This window comes from Cryptotermes secundus, unplaced genomic scaffold, assembly GCF_002891405.2.
Source record: "Cryptotermes secundus unplaced genomic scaffold, Csec_1.0 scaffold934, whole genome shotgun sequence".
Lineage (NCBI taxonomy): Eukaryota > Metazoa > Arthropoda > Insecta > Blattodea > Kalotermitidae > Cryptotermes > Cryptotermes secundus.
The window spans coordinates 780305-796371 of NW_019738977.1; the positions used below are offsets into that span (position 1 = coordinate 780305).

Sequence of the window (16067 nt, forward strand, 5' to 3'; positions counted from 1 at the left end):
TCTTACCAATAACAAAAGCAATAATGTCAAGTATCATAAAACTAATCCATGCCACAAGAAAACGGATGAAGCTAATAAAATATGCATGATCATTTGAGGTTTTGGAAAGTGTGCGCACGGTGGGTGCCAAGAGAACTGAAGGATGAAGAGAAAATGAACTGAGTGTGTCTGCCCTTGCAACATCTCTTACATTATGCAGATGAAGGAGAAGATACTCTTAACAGGATCGTTACTGGGGACTATCACGGTTGCATCACTACCAACACGAATCAAAACGTGCTTCAGTGCAATGGAAACATCCCAGTTAACATTCTCATACAACCAAAAATATAAGGTTAAGCGATCAGCTGGCAAGGTTACGCTTACCGTGTTTTGGGGTTCTCAGGGAGCACTGTTAGCCCATTTTCAGAAACGTGGAGAAAATGTGAATCCTGCATCATACTGTGAAGTTCTTTTGAAGCTTCGGCATGAAATTAGCAGATCTGGGAAGATTGGTTCAGCCTCAATGTGGTAATGTGAGACCCCAAAGTACACGAGCAACCCAGGAGAGAAATAAGAAACTACAGTGGGAACTTCTTGAACATCCGCCTTACAGCCCGGACTTGGTTCATAGTGACTTATATTTGTTTGGTCCGTTAAAAACCACCTTGATCGCAAAGGTTTCGCTGAAGAAGAAGTTGAAACTGAAGTGCGGAAGTGGCTGAGACAACAGACAAAAACTTCTATGCTTCGAGTTACGACGCACTCTTAAAGCAATAGGACTAGTGTACCAATGTTGACGGAGGATATTTCAAGAAATAATTTTTTTTTTTCCAGGTTCGAATATCACATGTTCCATGTTCTGAATCCATTTGCGACCTGCTTACTGACTGTCCCTCCTATATTCCTCAGCTTCCGTGTACACGTCCTTACCGGCTCTCAACCCCCTCACATCTCTCTCGTTTCTCCAGCTGTCAAGGCTCAACTATCTAACTCAACTGTCAATTTTCAACCAATGACTGCAACTCATGGCCTCCCAACTATGACTGTCCACTCACTGTTTATCCATAGTTCTCACTGACTTTCATTCGCTGTCTTGTCGGGTTATATAGCCTTTTTACCGGTCGCATAGAAAACTTCCACAAATCGCGCAGAAAACAGAGTCATACTCATTATTTACCAGCCATGATGGTCCACATATTTACTAGTCGTAACCTAGCAACGGCTATCACTTTCAATCGTCATGTCACGACATGTATTTTCCGTTATAAATGAATTATGTGTCAATATTTTCTCTCTTCACAGCTTTGAATCTTCCAGTTGTATTGCTGACGTTACTTCCGTTTGGGTGTAATGGTTAGGAGCGGGAGTAGAAGGGATATTAGGCATCGCGAGTTTTGTCGGTACAAAGGCGAGAAGTGGGCTGAGACGGATTGTGAGGGTGTGCGTTTGGGTCAGAAGCAGAGAAGTGGGGAACAGCCCGACACGCAGCCACTAATTCTCGAAAGGCCACCAACTCTTATCTAAAGCATTGCTCTTGTATGGAAGGATAAAACATATCCTGCTGCCTAATCTTGATGATTAGGTCTCGCTTTTATAATCCCGTGTTAAGTTCACAAATCTTCTGATGAAATATAAGTAAAATTAGGATTAAATTAGTTCAACTGCAATATATTTTTTATAACATAAAGAAGTCTTTACATGTTTCGGTCAGTGATGGCCATCATCAGAAGGTAAAGCTTCTATGTGAAAAGTGCCCATCCTTAGCGACATTGTTAGAGGGGCTAAGCTTGCTACGGCACCTTCTCAACAACCCTTTCTCTTTCTCCATCCGAACCTACCCCCTGGAATAATTTACTTTTTCAGTACTTGTAGGAAAATAAGACAGTATTTTCATGTATGATTTATTTTGTTTTAAATTTAATTGTTTGGTTAAAATTAAAGCAAATGAAACGATACATTTATTATACTAACATTTCATATATTTAAAATTCTTGTATTATGGATCTGTCTTATTAAATTAAAAAAAATAATTTGAGGTACATCGTACCATTAACCTTTCAAATTAACTTCACTGGGTCTGTTGTATTAATGACAATTAATGGTGTTAAAGAAGAAAGCAGTCTTCTGGGATTTGGCACCGTGTATATGTGGTGGTTAACACCACACATACACGGTGCCAAATCCCAGAAGACTGCTTTCTTCATAGTCACCGCCGTGAAAGCCTCAAATCTTACATGGTGTTAAAGAAGTCTGCAAGTATTGAGAAAATCTCTTGGTCTGGTGTCATGTCTCAGATAGCTGTGATACCTCACTCAACTTAGTGGTTAAGCTACTGGTTAGATGACTTATATTTTATTCCCAACAGAGAAATATACCTTCTCTTGGCCACCATGTCTATTCCGGCTTTGAGACCAACTCAGGGGGGTCTCATCCAATGGATATGAGTAATAATTTTTCGTGGAGCGAAGCTGTGCATTTACTGCCCAGTCTGATGTGTGCAGCTATAAGTCTTCACGGCCTGATTCTGAATTAGGAACAGGGACAACTTATCTTATACCAACAGAACACCAGAAAAGAGTCTTAAACTGGCTCCAGTTCTTTCCATTCCTACTGATTCACAGTACACAACCAGTTTAACATGTAACAGAAGACACTGTACTACATAATATTAGCAACCGATGAGACATCGTTAGATAACATAACAAGTTAATAAATAACTATAGGCTGTGGAACGTTCAATTTGTTTTAATCAGTAGAATTTTATAAAATTGAGATCCAGAATACACTGTCTCAGATGGTAAATTTACCTCTGACCTATACCTTGTTGCTGGAGGCACCAGAAGTATGGACATTGATGTTAACCTGCCCTATCTCTGTTTGTGAAGCGTCAATTCGTTAAATGTTACATGTTTTGTATTGTTAGGTCCAGACACGAAGACTTGTCCACCAAATGGTTCAAGTAAGTAAATATAATCATCGTCCTCTTTTCTTTTTACTTCCATCATGCTTATAAACCTACTGACTGCCGGTGGAGAAACCAGTCGCAAAACTACATCTGACTGCAATACGTAGAGGGTTGCTCTCTTAACACTATCGCTTTTAACATCCACTTGATTCAATTTCAGCTTCACAAAAATCTCAGCTTGTGCTGCAGAATATTTTATAATTATTCACAACAAAATCATGTTTAACAGTTTATAAAGGCGAAATATGTCTATAGTTCTTTTCTTAGAACTATTTCCGAAATATAAGAGAATATTTCAAGTTCTGAAAGCTGGTACCAAATTATACGTAGAAATTACTTCCAAAAGTAATTATAGAATGTTCTGCATAAATCACAATAAGCTCGTAGTTTGCTTTATATATAAAAGTGTACTTGATTTACGAATATAGTATTGGCAGTAAGCGTGTCCACTGTAAATAGAACTAACTTTTAAAAAGAGACCTATTTCGAATATACATTCCAGTAAAATTTCTTTTTCAGTTACATAATTATATGCATGTGGAGATTTCTTTCAAAGTGTAAAAAGATTATTTTGGGACAATTTTGTTTTCTAACATCTTACTGTTGAAAAAATCTGCAACTATTCAATATATGCCCAGGTTTGAAATTTCCAGTGGATAATGTTTGGAAGCAATCGAAAATTTAATTTGCTTCTATGTATTTGCCATACTGCCATGTTTCTGGGACAATGTAATGTTTGTTGTAGCAGTACCTTACTCCATCTAATTTTGCTGTTTTTTATTTTAAACTTTGGGTTCTATTTCAGCATAACAGGCCATATTGGTACCTGAAATATTCCCCAGAATATTCTATTCTTTTTCTTTTAACATAAATATGTTAACAGGTAGTAGAATTATTCCAATTATTTTAGCTGTGATGTCTGTAGCTAATGGGAACTAGCCAAACTAATTAGAGCGTCTTGTTTTCAGAAAACGGAGACGTCAGTTTTCAGTCACATGTGTTCACACTCTGACATGTAACACATATCTCAAATGCTTAAATATTTGTGCAATAACACTGTCGTTTAATCTGTAAGCTGGAGTCACTATAATTAACATTAACTCAAGCAACATAAATTAGCAAACATTTATAAACTGCGTGTTATCTGATAAATTTGAAGGCTTCTGACAATAAATAAAAATGTTTTGATGTTTCGAAAATTTTCCATCCACTTGAGAGTCCTTAACAAAGTAATAAAGGACACATTATTTGGCGCTAACTTCCGTCTGCTACCTGGTATTATGGACTACATTGTTGGGCATTCTTTTTTGCAATTCGATGTGAGAGAATTTCACTAAAAGTTGTCGGATAATTCAAATTTTCAGCCATATTGATTCGTAAAGAGATCCACTTTTCATGATTTTTTTTAAGGATACCATAAGATATTTAACATATTTTATTGAAATTTGTTACGGAAGATTTTCGGTAAAAGATATATGACAATTTCGATTTTCACCATATTGATATAAAACATAAGCCTACTTTATTCAGACCATAAATAAAGTATATAAACAGGTCACAAGTAAGTTCATAAAATTTCAAAGAACGCCAATGGAAACTGTGTGACACATTATGGAAACTATTCTTTAAAATATTTTCCAAACCACAACGTTTCGGAATCTGTTTCTGATTCCTTTAACAGATGGCAGCACAAAGTAAAGGAATTCTAGTGTTTCAGACTTGCTAAGCCAAGGAACACAGTAGAGTAGGATTTATTACTCTACCCTGTCACCTGTAGAAGGAAACATAATTACTTTCCGAAAATTTGCGGTTTGTAAGCATGGAATAATAAAGTGTACCAAAATATCAGTCAAAATTAGTAACAGATCACTTGATATACGTAGAACACGTATGGCATTTTTAATATCGTTCAGTAAAAATTAGGACGATTAATATATGTCCCTGTGTCAATATGGCTCAACATTATGAGAAGGGCTCTTAAGGAAATGAGTACATTTGTAGGCTGATATGCACTACAGACAGCTTGTAGCAGCATTGTTGGACGAAGTCCAACATATACTTTTCTTCTGCTTGCACGAGTAATTAGGCCCTCTGTTAGATCTGATTCAGAATTAGTAATTCTGAAACACTGAATTCTTTAGACGTTAATTTCGGCCCTAGGAAGGGGGATCGGTCCAGTAAAAGGCCACAGTAGGCATTTCTGGATTATTCTGATTACTTGGGAATCATAAAGGAAGCACAGCTTGTTGGTCTTCCAGTTCATCTCCATGGAGCAACTGATAGAACCTTGCAATGTTCAGGCTCCGATATTGACAATTAAACATTGAACTATTAAACCAGAATGAACGGTATGCTTAAAATAAATTAGAATAATTAAGTGGCAATAATCATACATCTAGAATGGAATTCTTAATTTATAGAAATTTAAGTGGACGAAAATACGGAATGTTAAATGTTGAAGCTAATGATATGAGAACTAGAGTTTTATGTGGAAAATATTTACAGTATGAGAGCAGATCATTGGACTATAAATTAAACAGAATTTCTAGTGTGTGTGTGCATATTATCACTGACCGACGAAAATTTTATCTTAATTTAATCCTTAAACGTTGAAATTATTTAAAATCTCACATTTTTTTTTCGTTTTTTTTTCCCCCCTTTCGACATAGGGGTATCAAAACGAAATCCAGCTTCAGCTCTTGGGTGCCCAGAAATTATCTACGAATTGCGTTCTGGAAGTTTCGAAATGACGTTCGTATCTATGAAGATTAGATGATAAATTCATAAAACGAGGAATCATTGTCAGTGTTAAATTCACAATGAGTGTGAGTGCAATAAAAAAGTTCTTACGAAAAAAATTACGCTTCATATTCCTAATGCAGGAGGTTGGCAGCGATTTTAAGTTATGCTTCTACAAATTTTGCTATTTGGAAAGAAAAATCAAAGAGGGAAGGCAGGGACAGCTAAACTGCAAATAGTTCTTGTACCGGATCATACATAAGTTGTAGAAGGAAGGAGTTCTTAAATCTATTGCCATCGAGTTCACCGTGAGGTGCAGAATAGATCTGTAGCATTCTCATGTACTTCGCTGTTGCCACACAAGTGACTCATCTTCTGTTGGTTGCGATAGGAAAGAATATACTGTCGGGAAGAAATTACGAAATCCGGAAACATAAAAGCAGCCAAGATTATCTTTGGCTCCTTTAAAATTAAATTGTGAAATGTTGCAGAATTCAGGATACATACTCTTTATTGTTCAAGAACCACTAACCTGCGCAAGTACCAAGTACTTGGGCCGTAATGTAGATGACAGCGTTATGTATCGAGTTTAATAGGAACAAGGAATTTAAAGATCTGTGTTCAATTATAGACCGTATTATTACGTGTATTGTTATTATTGTTATTATTATCATCATCATCATCATCATTACAACCTTAATGATCCTGGGGGAAAGGGAAGCTGGCGCGTGAAACTGACAAATTCACCAACGTCTGTGAGCCGATTGTGTAGAAAGTATGGGAGCCTCGAGGTCTCACAATATTATGGATCTCTACGATCTGTTACAGGGATAGCTTATAACCACATAAAAGTAATCAGCTTAGTTGCTGCTGTAAATTATTAATAGCGAAATTCTTTGAAGTCAAGGATCATTTAAACATTTTTTTCCTTGGCACTACAGCCCCAGTGGGCCTAGGTCTACCTCCATGTACTTCTCCGTTCACTTCGGTTTTTCTAGATCTTAGACATTCGGTAGGACTCCTTGGGCAAGTGATCAGTTCGTCGCAAGGCCTCTACCTGTACACAAAAACGGAAAAGCACACACACACAAACTAAACATCCATGCCCTGAGTAGGATTCGAACCCACAATCCCGGTTTCCAAGCGAGCGAAAACAGTACATGTCTTAGACCGGCTACCGTGACCGGCCATTTAAACATTGCCTTCGGTAAATTGGCATAGTCATAAAATACATTTAGGCCCAATGTACTAAAACAATCTGTATTACTTTACATCTTGTTGACTTCTATCAAAATTTCATAAAATTAGAGGGAAAGTGATTTTTGATATAAAACAACTGTGAAGCTAAAGAAGAATCAAATAAATTTACACTTTCATGTGCCCATGTATCCAAATCTTAAAATTTTTTGACAATGTTAACAAATTAAAACATATAGTCACAAGAGCATAGTTGTAATGCTTGCAGAATTCAACATAAAATTGGCTTTTGGATTCGCATTAATAACACATTCGATGGACTTTATTAGGTCCTACTTAATATCGAACACCACGGTTGATCGAACAGTGAAACTTCGATTAAAACTGGTTTCCAAATTACGTTCGAAAGCTAGCACCAAAATAGGACATTTTAAAGACAGAGCCTTGAGAGAGACGTGCACATATTGCGTTGATTGTGACTTATTTCTTTTTTACAAGGAAATTTGTATATTTGTTTTAAAACGGAGGATACTGAATTCCTATTTCGGATTGGCTCTACCCAAAATGTAGCTTCAGGAAAGTCTATGATTTAGGTAGAATGGAAATATTGTACATCATTTTCGTTTAATTATTCGCATATAGTATCCACGTTCGTGGGCTGGAATCGTGCTCATGGAATGAACATGAAAGTTTTTCCTCTGGCTGTGTTGTTCTGTGTAGGTGGGGGTTTTTCAATGACTTGATCACCTGTCAAGGGAGTCCTATCAGATACCGAAATGCTACACAGCGTAAGTGTTAATTCTGAATTATAACAGGCTAGAGAGCAGAACCTGTGAACCTGAAGAACAAGTATCCTTCGTAACTTACGTCTTTTAATTCTCTCAGAAGATCGTCAAGAAATATTAAAGAGACTGAGGAAAAAGAAGTAACACACATATGTGTATGGGCCGAGGAAGAGATGAGCACATGAGACTGGAATAGGTCTACCTGTACGCCCTACTCCTTGAAGCCTAGACGAAGACGTTTTACGTTTGTAGTTATATTCCTGAAGAGAAATTAACTCGGCAGAATTTGACGGTAGTTTTATGCGCATATCATTATGAGATTGTTGCACGGTTGTAATTGTGATTGTGTCAGCAATGTGATAATGAATAGGAACAGAGAGATACAGTACCGGTGCCAGCCTTCGTAAAGTACGTGATTCCTAAGGAATTATAATAACTGAATTCAGGATTAGATCCACTCCCTTTGCAGTACGTATGACCATCATTTAATGAGAATGTGAATACATAATTATGGCATATTACAGACTACAGTGCAATGTTGTCTTGTACATTAGCTGTTTTATTCTTGGAGTGCGTCTATTTCGATGCTGTCATAGTTCATCCGGGAGCAGCCCAAGATCAAGCTAACATTCTACTATCTGAAGTCCACTCTGAATGAACAGCAGAAAGAAAGATAAAACAACGTAAAATTTAACATGTTCCTAATTAAATTAAGCCTGTTATAGATTAATTTTTAATTTGTTATAGATTCTTTGTGACAACTGCAACCATTACGGGTAACATATTTTTTCGAAGATGGATTTCATCAAATAAGAAGTTTGCAGACAGAGTTAAAAAATTGATGTTTCGAAAGTCAGCAAGATGCCTTCAGGTTTTATAGAATACAATATGCTTTCTTTAATAATTTTTTTTTCCTTGGCACTACAGACTACATCCATGACCTGAGTGGGATTCGAACCCACGATCTCGGCTTCCGAGCGAGCGAAGACAGTGCATGCTTAATAGATATTACCAGTTGTTTATACGGGTTAAAATTTGATTTCTCTCACACTTAGGGAGAGATATAAATTAACAATGTCTCAGAACAAAGTTCTGAGCATTTCTATTTATACCCAAAAGATATGAAGTAAGAGGAGGACGGCTCTACAGCCCTTTTGACCTTGTCCGCCTTTCAGTTTCTTAATCTATACACAGTCGGTAGGACTCGTTGGACGGGAGATCAGCCCGTCGCAAGGCCTCTACTTACACACAGAACAACACAAACACAGAATAAATGCAAACAGACATCCATGGCTCGAGTGGGACTCGAACCAAGGATCCCAGCGTTCGAGCGAGCGAAGACGGTCCATGCCTTAGACCGAGAGGTCACTGCGAGCGGTCATTGTGATCGGTAAAATACTACTAGGACAATGAAATCAAACAAGATTAGATGTACTGACGTGTAGGAGTGGTTATAAATGTATACAAAAGCTAATAGCAGAATCAGAGGAGAAGAAAGCACTTGAGAGACTTATATACATACTCGTAGATTGCGGGATAATATTAAATTGATACCTACGGAAATCTGGCGTGAGGGCGTGAACTGGATACACTGGATGGTCCAGTGATTGAGGCTAGCTCTTTCTAACGGACCCAGCTGAATAGGGTTTTCCTTCACCTGAGGACGGAAACAGATCCAGTTTCCGAAATGTCGTGTTTTTATTTGTTATCTTAAAAACCAGGACGATGGATAAAGTCCAAAAACCTAACATATCAGTGGATACACCTGGCTCAGGATATGATCCAGTGACAGACTCTTTTAAGAACAGTAATGAACTTTTCGATCGGGTAAAAGATGGGGAGTAATTGTTTAGATAATGTGGGACCCTCAACGTGTCACAATCCTATGGGCCTTCATGGCCTGTTACAGGGTTAGCTTTACTTTACTTTACCTGGACCAGCTTCTTATGGAGGGTTCCTCTCCAAGGTCAGTTACAACAGCAATAACAATCACCAGCGTTATATAAATAATAATAATTTTAGAATAAAATATTTGTTTAAAAGTTATACTGATGTAGATACATGTATTTTGCTTTAATTCTAGGGAGTTCTGGCCTAGTGTGTTACACTGGGGGTTTGCTGAATTTGTGGACTTTGTCCACAGTCGAGAAACTCAGTAGCCCCTAGAATATTTCGCCGCCGTGTTATTAAATTGGACACTGATGTGGTCATGATAAAACATATTATAAAACTGAAATTACTTTTACAAATAAATAAGTAAAATTCTGAAAATTATAGATGTTGTTCTCGCTTTAGAGAGAAATTTCAACCAAATTGTGATATGAAATTGCATTCTTTTGCCAAGCTTGTTTGCCCCCATTTAAACTATCTGGGATGAACACATTCACAGACGTACGAAATTTGTTTCCACATATACAATATATAATATTGTTGGATCACATGGACTAGGAAGACGGAATCACAGAGGTCAAATGCTTATTGACTTTTGTGAACGAAATGGATTGATTGTTACCAACACTTGGTTCAAGAAGCCAAAGAGAAGAATTTACACATGGAAGGCACCTGNTCAACTGACCTAATTCTTCCAGCCGCAATATGGTCCTGGGCTCGACTCAACCTTTAACAGAAATGAGTACCAGGAATCTTCCTGGGTGGTGAAGAGCGGCGGTCGCTTAAGGCTGACAAATTTACCGCCATCTGTGAGCCGATTATCTCACAACGCTATGGGACTTCACGGCCTGTTACAGAGATAACTTTACCTTTATACTAATCCAGAATGGACAAAAATTGTGGAGTGATATTTTTATAAGCTTCGTTCAAGAGTGAAAATTTTGTCCCTTAATTAGATCATTTTTTATTTCTATTTTTTATTTTAAATTATTTAGAATTTCCGTTTGTAAATTGCAGGACGCAGTTTATAAAATGTACTGCACAATTCTGAATCATTAAGGGAGAAGAATACCTGTGTTTTTACAGTCTTCTTGGCAATTGACGAGCTTACTACTATATAGAATTTGGAAATAAAATTATTTTACCCAAAGAAAATGTATTTTAATCACTTGATATATAATTAAATAAGAGGCAGACTTCCTCCAATGTGTACAGTTTACCTGTAATGTTCTTTTTCACGCGGTGCTGAAATTGACTCAATTCTAAGCAACTAGGTGTAGGCTACTAGCACCCAACTAACAACATTTTATCATGTAGATAAACCAGAATGCAAGAAATGCGTAAAGGCCCTACAAGAATTGGAGAACATTGACGATGAGGCAGATCAGCTTGGGATCGGCTTCGTGAAGATTGCCGACGAAGCCCTGGCGGATGAATACAACCTGGAGCAACTCCCGGCTCTGGTATATTACCGTCATCAAATCCCCATAATTTACACAAGTAAGTTGCATCTTTATTGTACGATTCCTTGTTTCGGTTAAAGGTTAAGTTTTAAATGTTGTTATATGTTAGGTATTGTTACTGCTACACTTGTTGATTTCACAGATATCACGAGCTAACCTCGCGAGGTTTTAGCTGTTCTGACCAAATCACGCTTCACTCATTCATACCACACAGGACGATGGTCAGTTGATGCCATGGCTATTCAGTTCTCTTAAGTTTGGTTTCTTGTCTTTTTCGCAGTTTTAATCAAAGTTAGGTTAGATTATGTTACGAACTGTTAGAGAAGGACTATTATTCACACGAAAATAAAATTTGGATTGCATAAAAGCGGGGAATATCTTGACGGTCTGAGCGATAATTAAATTCTCAACACGGAGTAATTAGTTACCTCATCCTCAGCAATTTCCACAGAAAACTTGTACCGAAAACTGGCATATTTGGAGAATTTCGAATGCCGCAAGAGGGAAGTTACGCAGAAAGATTGAAACAGTGAGAGAAATAGAGGGAATATTAATAAATTTATTCTTTTGTCCGCAACAGTAAAATGAGATATAAATTTTTACAATTTGTAGACTATCTAAAAAGTACCATTTGTTGGTAACCGCTCACGTTGTTTCAGTCAGGTATGAGCTCGTGACATATGGCATGTGTTAGGGTAAAAGTATATGCAGTATATACATGTATTTTTTGGGGGGGGGGGCCGCCGTTAAACCTCACGTAAGATTAATGCTGAAATGGACCCTACAGAAGTATTCGTACATAGATCAGTTTTAAAGTAAGGACCGTTTGAGGACCCTACCCGCACAGGTTAATGACCGGAGGTTTTTCAAGGCCGAGAGCTGTTGTCAGATCCACTGCCATGTTCCCAGTGTGCCCAATGTTTGCCGAGACGTTGAGCGAAGTGGTTGCTGTGTCACAGGGCTCTGTACAGAACCATGTCAATCACTAATCGTGCCGATTGTGAGGTACGTTCCGTGATTCGATTTTTTAACGCGAAAAACACTCGTCCTGCCGAAATCCATCGCCAACTTATCGAAGTATATGGGGAAGTGTCATGAACCAGGGTAGTATGCTGAAGTGTTGTCGTGTGTTTAATGGGGGAAGGACACATGTGAACAATGGAGCGTGATCTGGACGCCCTCTGTCACCACCGAGGATTTGGAAGATAGGGTCGATGCTCAAGATTTGAAAACAGGCGGTTTACCACTGATGAGCTCCATGAAATTTTCCCATATGTTTCGCGATCTGTCCCCCGTGAGACTGTCAGAGTTCAACTCCGATAGAGACAAACGGATGGCAACTGACGAAGAAGTGAAAGAAACAGTTACGGATTGGCTAAATGGACTGGCGGCCGACTTATATGACGAGGGGGCTGTCAAGCTTGTGCAAAACTGGACAAAAACCTGAATCGCAAAGGGGACTACGTAGAAAAATAAACGTATGTTGTTACATACATACAAGTTACAACTTGTTACATACATGTTGTGACATAAAAATTATTTGGATGAATAAAGTTTTCATTTATATATAACAGTACGGTTCTTACTTTAAAAATGACCCTTACAATACGAGTGGCTCAGAACTGAATAAATGGAAGGCTTTTGTGATCATGGTGACTAACAGAAAATGTCTTTGTCAGCTGGATAAATAGCCACTAATGTGTGATGAAATAAAACAAGAAATTAGTAGTAACAGCAGTGGTAGTCTCATTAGTGGTGCAGTTAGTAATTTTGTCGTTTTTTAGTTTGCAGTTGTTTTCAGTAAGCGAAGAATCACTTCTTTGAAAATTGAAAGTATGTGTAATGTAGGGCGAAGGCCGTGACATATCTCAAGCGGTTAGTCGCTGGCTTCCCACCGCAGAGGCCCGTGTTCGATCCCGGGTCTGGTCAAGTGGGATTTGTGGTGGAAAAAGTGGCGCTTGGGCAGGTTTTCTCCGAGTACTTCGGTTTCCCCTGCCAATCTTCATTCCACCAAATTCTCCATCATCATAATCACCCGGGGCAGGCTACAATAGGCCAATCAGTGGCCGCTGTGCCCAGTTGGACCCAGTTGGACTCCACCCCCCACTAAGCAGGGCCAGGAAGAATTAAAGAAAGACTAATGTAAACTCTCTTTTAGTGCTTAGCACATCAAATGACAATTTATGTATCTCTTCTTCAGGTGAGCTGACCCGGGAAGAAGATGTACTGGAATGGTTGGTGCAGAATAAATCAACGGGAGATGAAGAAGATATTATTGAAGATGTCACTGCAAAAGCATTAGATACGTTAATTGGGTCCGTTGATAATCTAGTCGTCCTCTTTTGTAAGTTGGTTTGTATTTTAAAATATTGACAGTGACATCCTTATGAAGTCCGGTGATTATGAATTTGAAAATTTTAGCTTTTTTGTACAGAATATGTGAAGCAGAAAGTTATATGAGAATAATGCAAGTTTCCGTATATTTGCATTGAAAGTACTATCTTCTGTGCTGTGACACCGTGTAATCTGTAAGAAATTAACTACTACCAGACTACACGGCATCATATTCTAGAAGATCTCTTCATTGTCACTACTGTGAGAACCTCAAATCCAACATAACTTCTCATGCTTTGTCAATGTGTATGTAAATTTTAAATTTTAACTGTTTGGGATGTGGTATATGACATCTATAATATAGTCTTGATTAATAAATTGCATAAATTCCAACATGTTTGTGTTACATTGAATAGAATTTTAAAAACTAAAACCCAAATGAAATCTGAAAATTTCATACTGGTGCCAGTGATGGTGTGTAGATCTGAAAATAATGTACTAAACAGGGCTGATAGCTGACAGATTGAAACAGCAGAAATTAAATTTATGTGATGAATATCTGAAGTCAGCCTCTATGATCGTGGATATATGACATGCCCTTGACTGGGAATTTTTAGTTTAGGAGAAAGGATACAAGAACACATACATCAGTGACATGAACACTGCTTTAAATTGGAATATAAGAGGATAGCGCAAAGAAATGAAGCATAATCTAGCACAGTAAAACTATGGAGGATAACCCAAAAGATGGGAGGCTTCATTCTGAAATGGAGATGATCTTAGGCTCACCTTGTGACTAATGATGTTGATGATGATAGGATCAGAGGCAGTGGTTAAGGGTGGAAATGACAGCAATAAATCTAGAGCTGCTTCAGGTATATTAAAGACAATAACTCCACTTAATTTCTGCGTTCTGAATGAACCATTGCCACACACTTCTGAGAATTGTTATTCTCTTACAAGATAATAAAAAACATCAAGTTCAACACAATTACAAAAAGCAAAATAGAATTTTGAGTACTCTATTTATAAATTGGATAATTCTTCACAGATTTCAGATTCTAATAACTCACAGTCTAATTAAAGAATGTGTTTGTAAACACAGGTGAGTGATGACAACTGCACAGTCTTGTGAGTTCATAAATTTACTTTTGAGTGTGCCATAGGATCTTCGTTTTAATACCAGTATAAAATACTTATATTTTCCAAGGGCATTATCAGTAATTTTAATGACAGTGATTCTACCAAGTATACTATATTGTCATTGTAATACAAGAAGGTTTCGAATAAAGAAATATCATTTATTAGGGACATCAGAGTTAGAGAGGTTTCTTGTTAATCTGTTGTTATGCTCCATAGTCTGATATTTAAGACATCTCCAGACTGATTTCACATAGAACATTTTATCTTTTTTTTGTAATGTTTACTCATTATTTTAGGAAAAAACAGAAAGTTTAGTTGAGGGTTGATTCTAGATTTTCATTCAGTTGAGATTGAAAGTTATATATTGGATTGCATAGGGAATTGTGTTACCAATTTTTGCTATTAAGAACAATGCCCTACATTAGGATCTTCTATTGAGGTAGGCATACCCCAGATGCAGATATCTGAGAATATCAAAATTAATGATAGGTGTAGAAGAAATTACTTTATTTCATATTACTTTTAGTACTAAGTAAAGAGGATCACTTCAAATGCTTCAAATATACTCAATATTTGCCCCTGATTTCTGTCACATCTAAAACCACCCACAATTTAAAAACACCTATTATTGCATTTGTCAGCATAGTACTAAAAGTAATTTATTATTAAGAAAATGATTTCTATTGCAGATGACAATGATGAGGAGGATTCAATGCAGGTGCTGGCCGATTTGGAGACGATTGATGATGACTGTGACAAACATGGCATCCAATTTGTTAAGATAGATGATGACTCAGCTGCTAGGGAATTTGGCATTGATGATGTGCCAGCATTGGTATACTTTGAGAAAGGAATTCCAAATGTTTATGATGGTAAATAATATCAAGTTTTTCATAGTCATAAAGGATTTATTTGTGTTGATGGTGGAAGATAGAAAATTTATTAGACAAAGTATTCATACAGAAATTGAAAACCTCTTTTTTATAGTTCCCAGTTCAAAATGCTCTGTGTAAATATGTAGGTGAGAGGTGCCCATTCCAGTTTATACTTAATGAGTTTTGAAACAGGCTTAAAATTATAACATTACACAGTGCACTTAATACTGCAGAAGTATATTAAATGCAGTTCTGTTTCTACATCATTTCATTGTCATATTTAGGAGAAAATTGTTGACCTGTAGAACATGAATCATTTTTCATTTCACCACTGTGAACCAGTTATTCTTTAAGATACTTGTGAACAGAGGTGTCTAATAATTCATTTATATTTTCTTACAATATGCTGATTCACATAGCTGAATTCAAGTTTTGTAATTGCTAGTAGTACAGTAGTACATCTGGTAATAAGATAATTTCTGTTCCTATTTTTTATATGCAGATTAATATGCTAAAATATTAATAAATATTGATTCTCTTTATCAGGTGACTTTGAAAATGAGGATGAAATATTGGAATGGTTAGTGGATCAACTGGAGAAGGATGAGATAGAAGATGTGACAGATGAAATGCTTGACAGGCTAATCAAGGAAGGCAAAACCCTTGCAGTGTTATTCTGTAAGAATTAACCTAC

The 16067-nt window shown here is 37.1% G+C and overlaps 1 protein-coding gene across 8 annotated transcripts in view; it reads left to right on the forward strand.

Moving 5' to 3' along the window:
• Positions 1 to 16067, forward strand: part of LOC111871518 — a 139945-nt gene that overhangs the window by 55959 nt on the left and 67919 nt on the right. For 7 of the 8 annotated variants that reach the window (XM_023864682.2, XM_023864678.2, XM_023864679.2 and 4 more), the window contains exons 4-8: positions 2906 to 2941; positions 10876 to 11058; positions 13222 to 13365; positions 15188 to 15370; positions 15920 to 16051. In XM_023864682.2, the coding sequence (XP_023720450.1) occupies positions 2906 to 2941; positions 10876 to 11058; positions 13222 to 13365; positions 15188 to 15370; positions 15920 to 16051 (678 nt within the window). Of the gene's footprint in view, positions 1 to 2905; positions 2942 to 10875; positions 11059 to 12049; positions 12500 to 13221; positions 13366 to 15187; positions 15371 to 15919; positions 16052 to 16067 lie in introns of those variants that run through there. The other variant, XM_033754292.1, reaches the window with a different exon arrangement.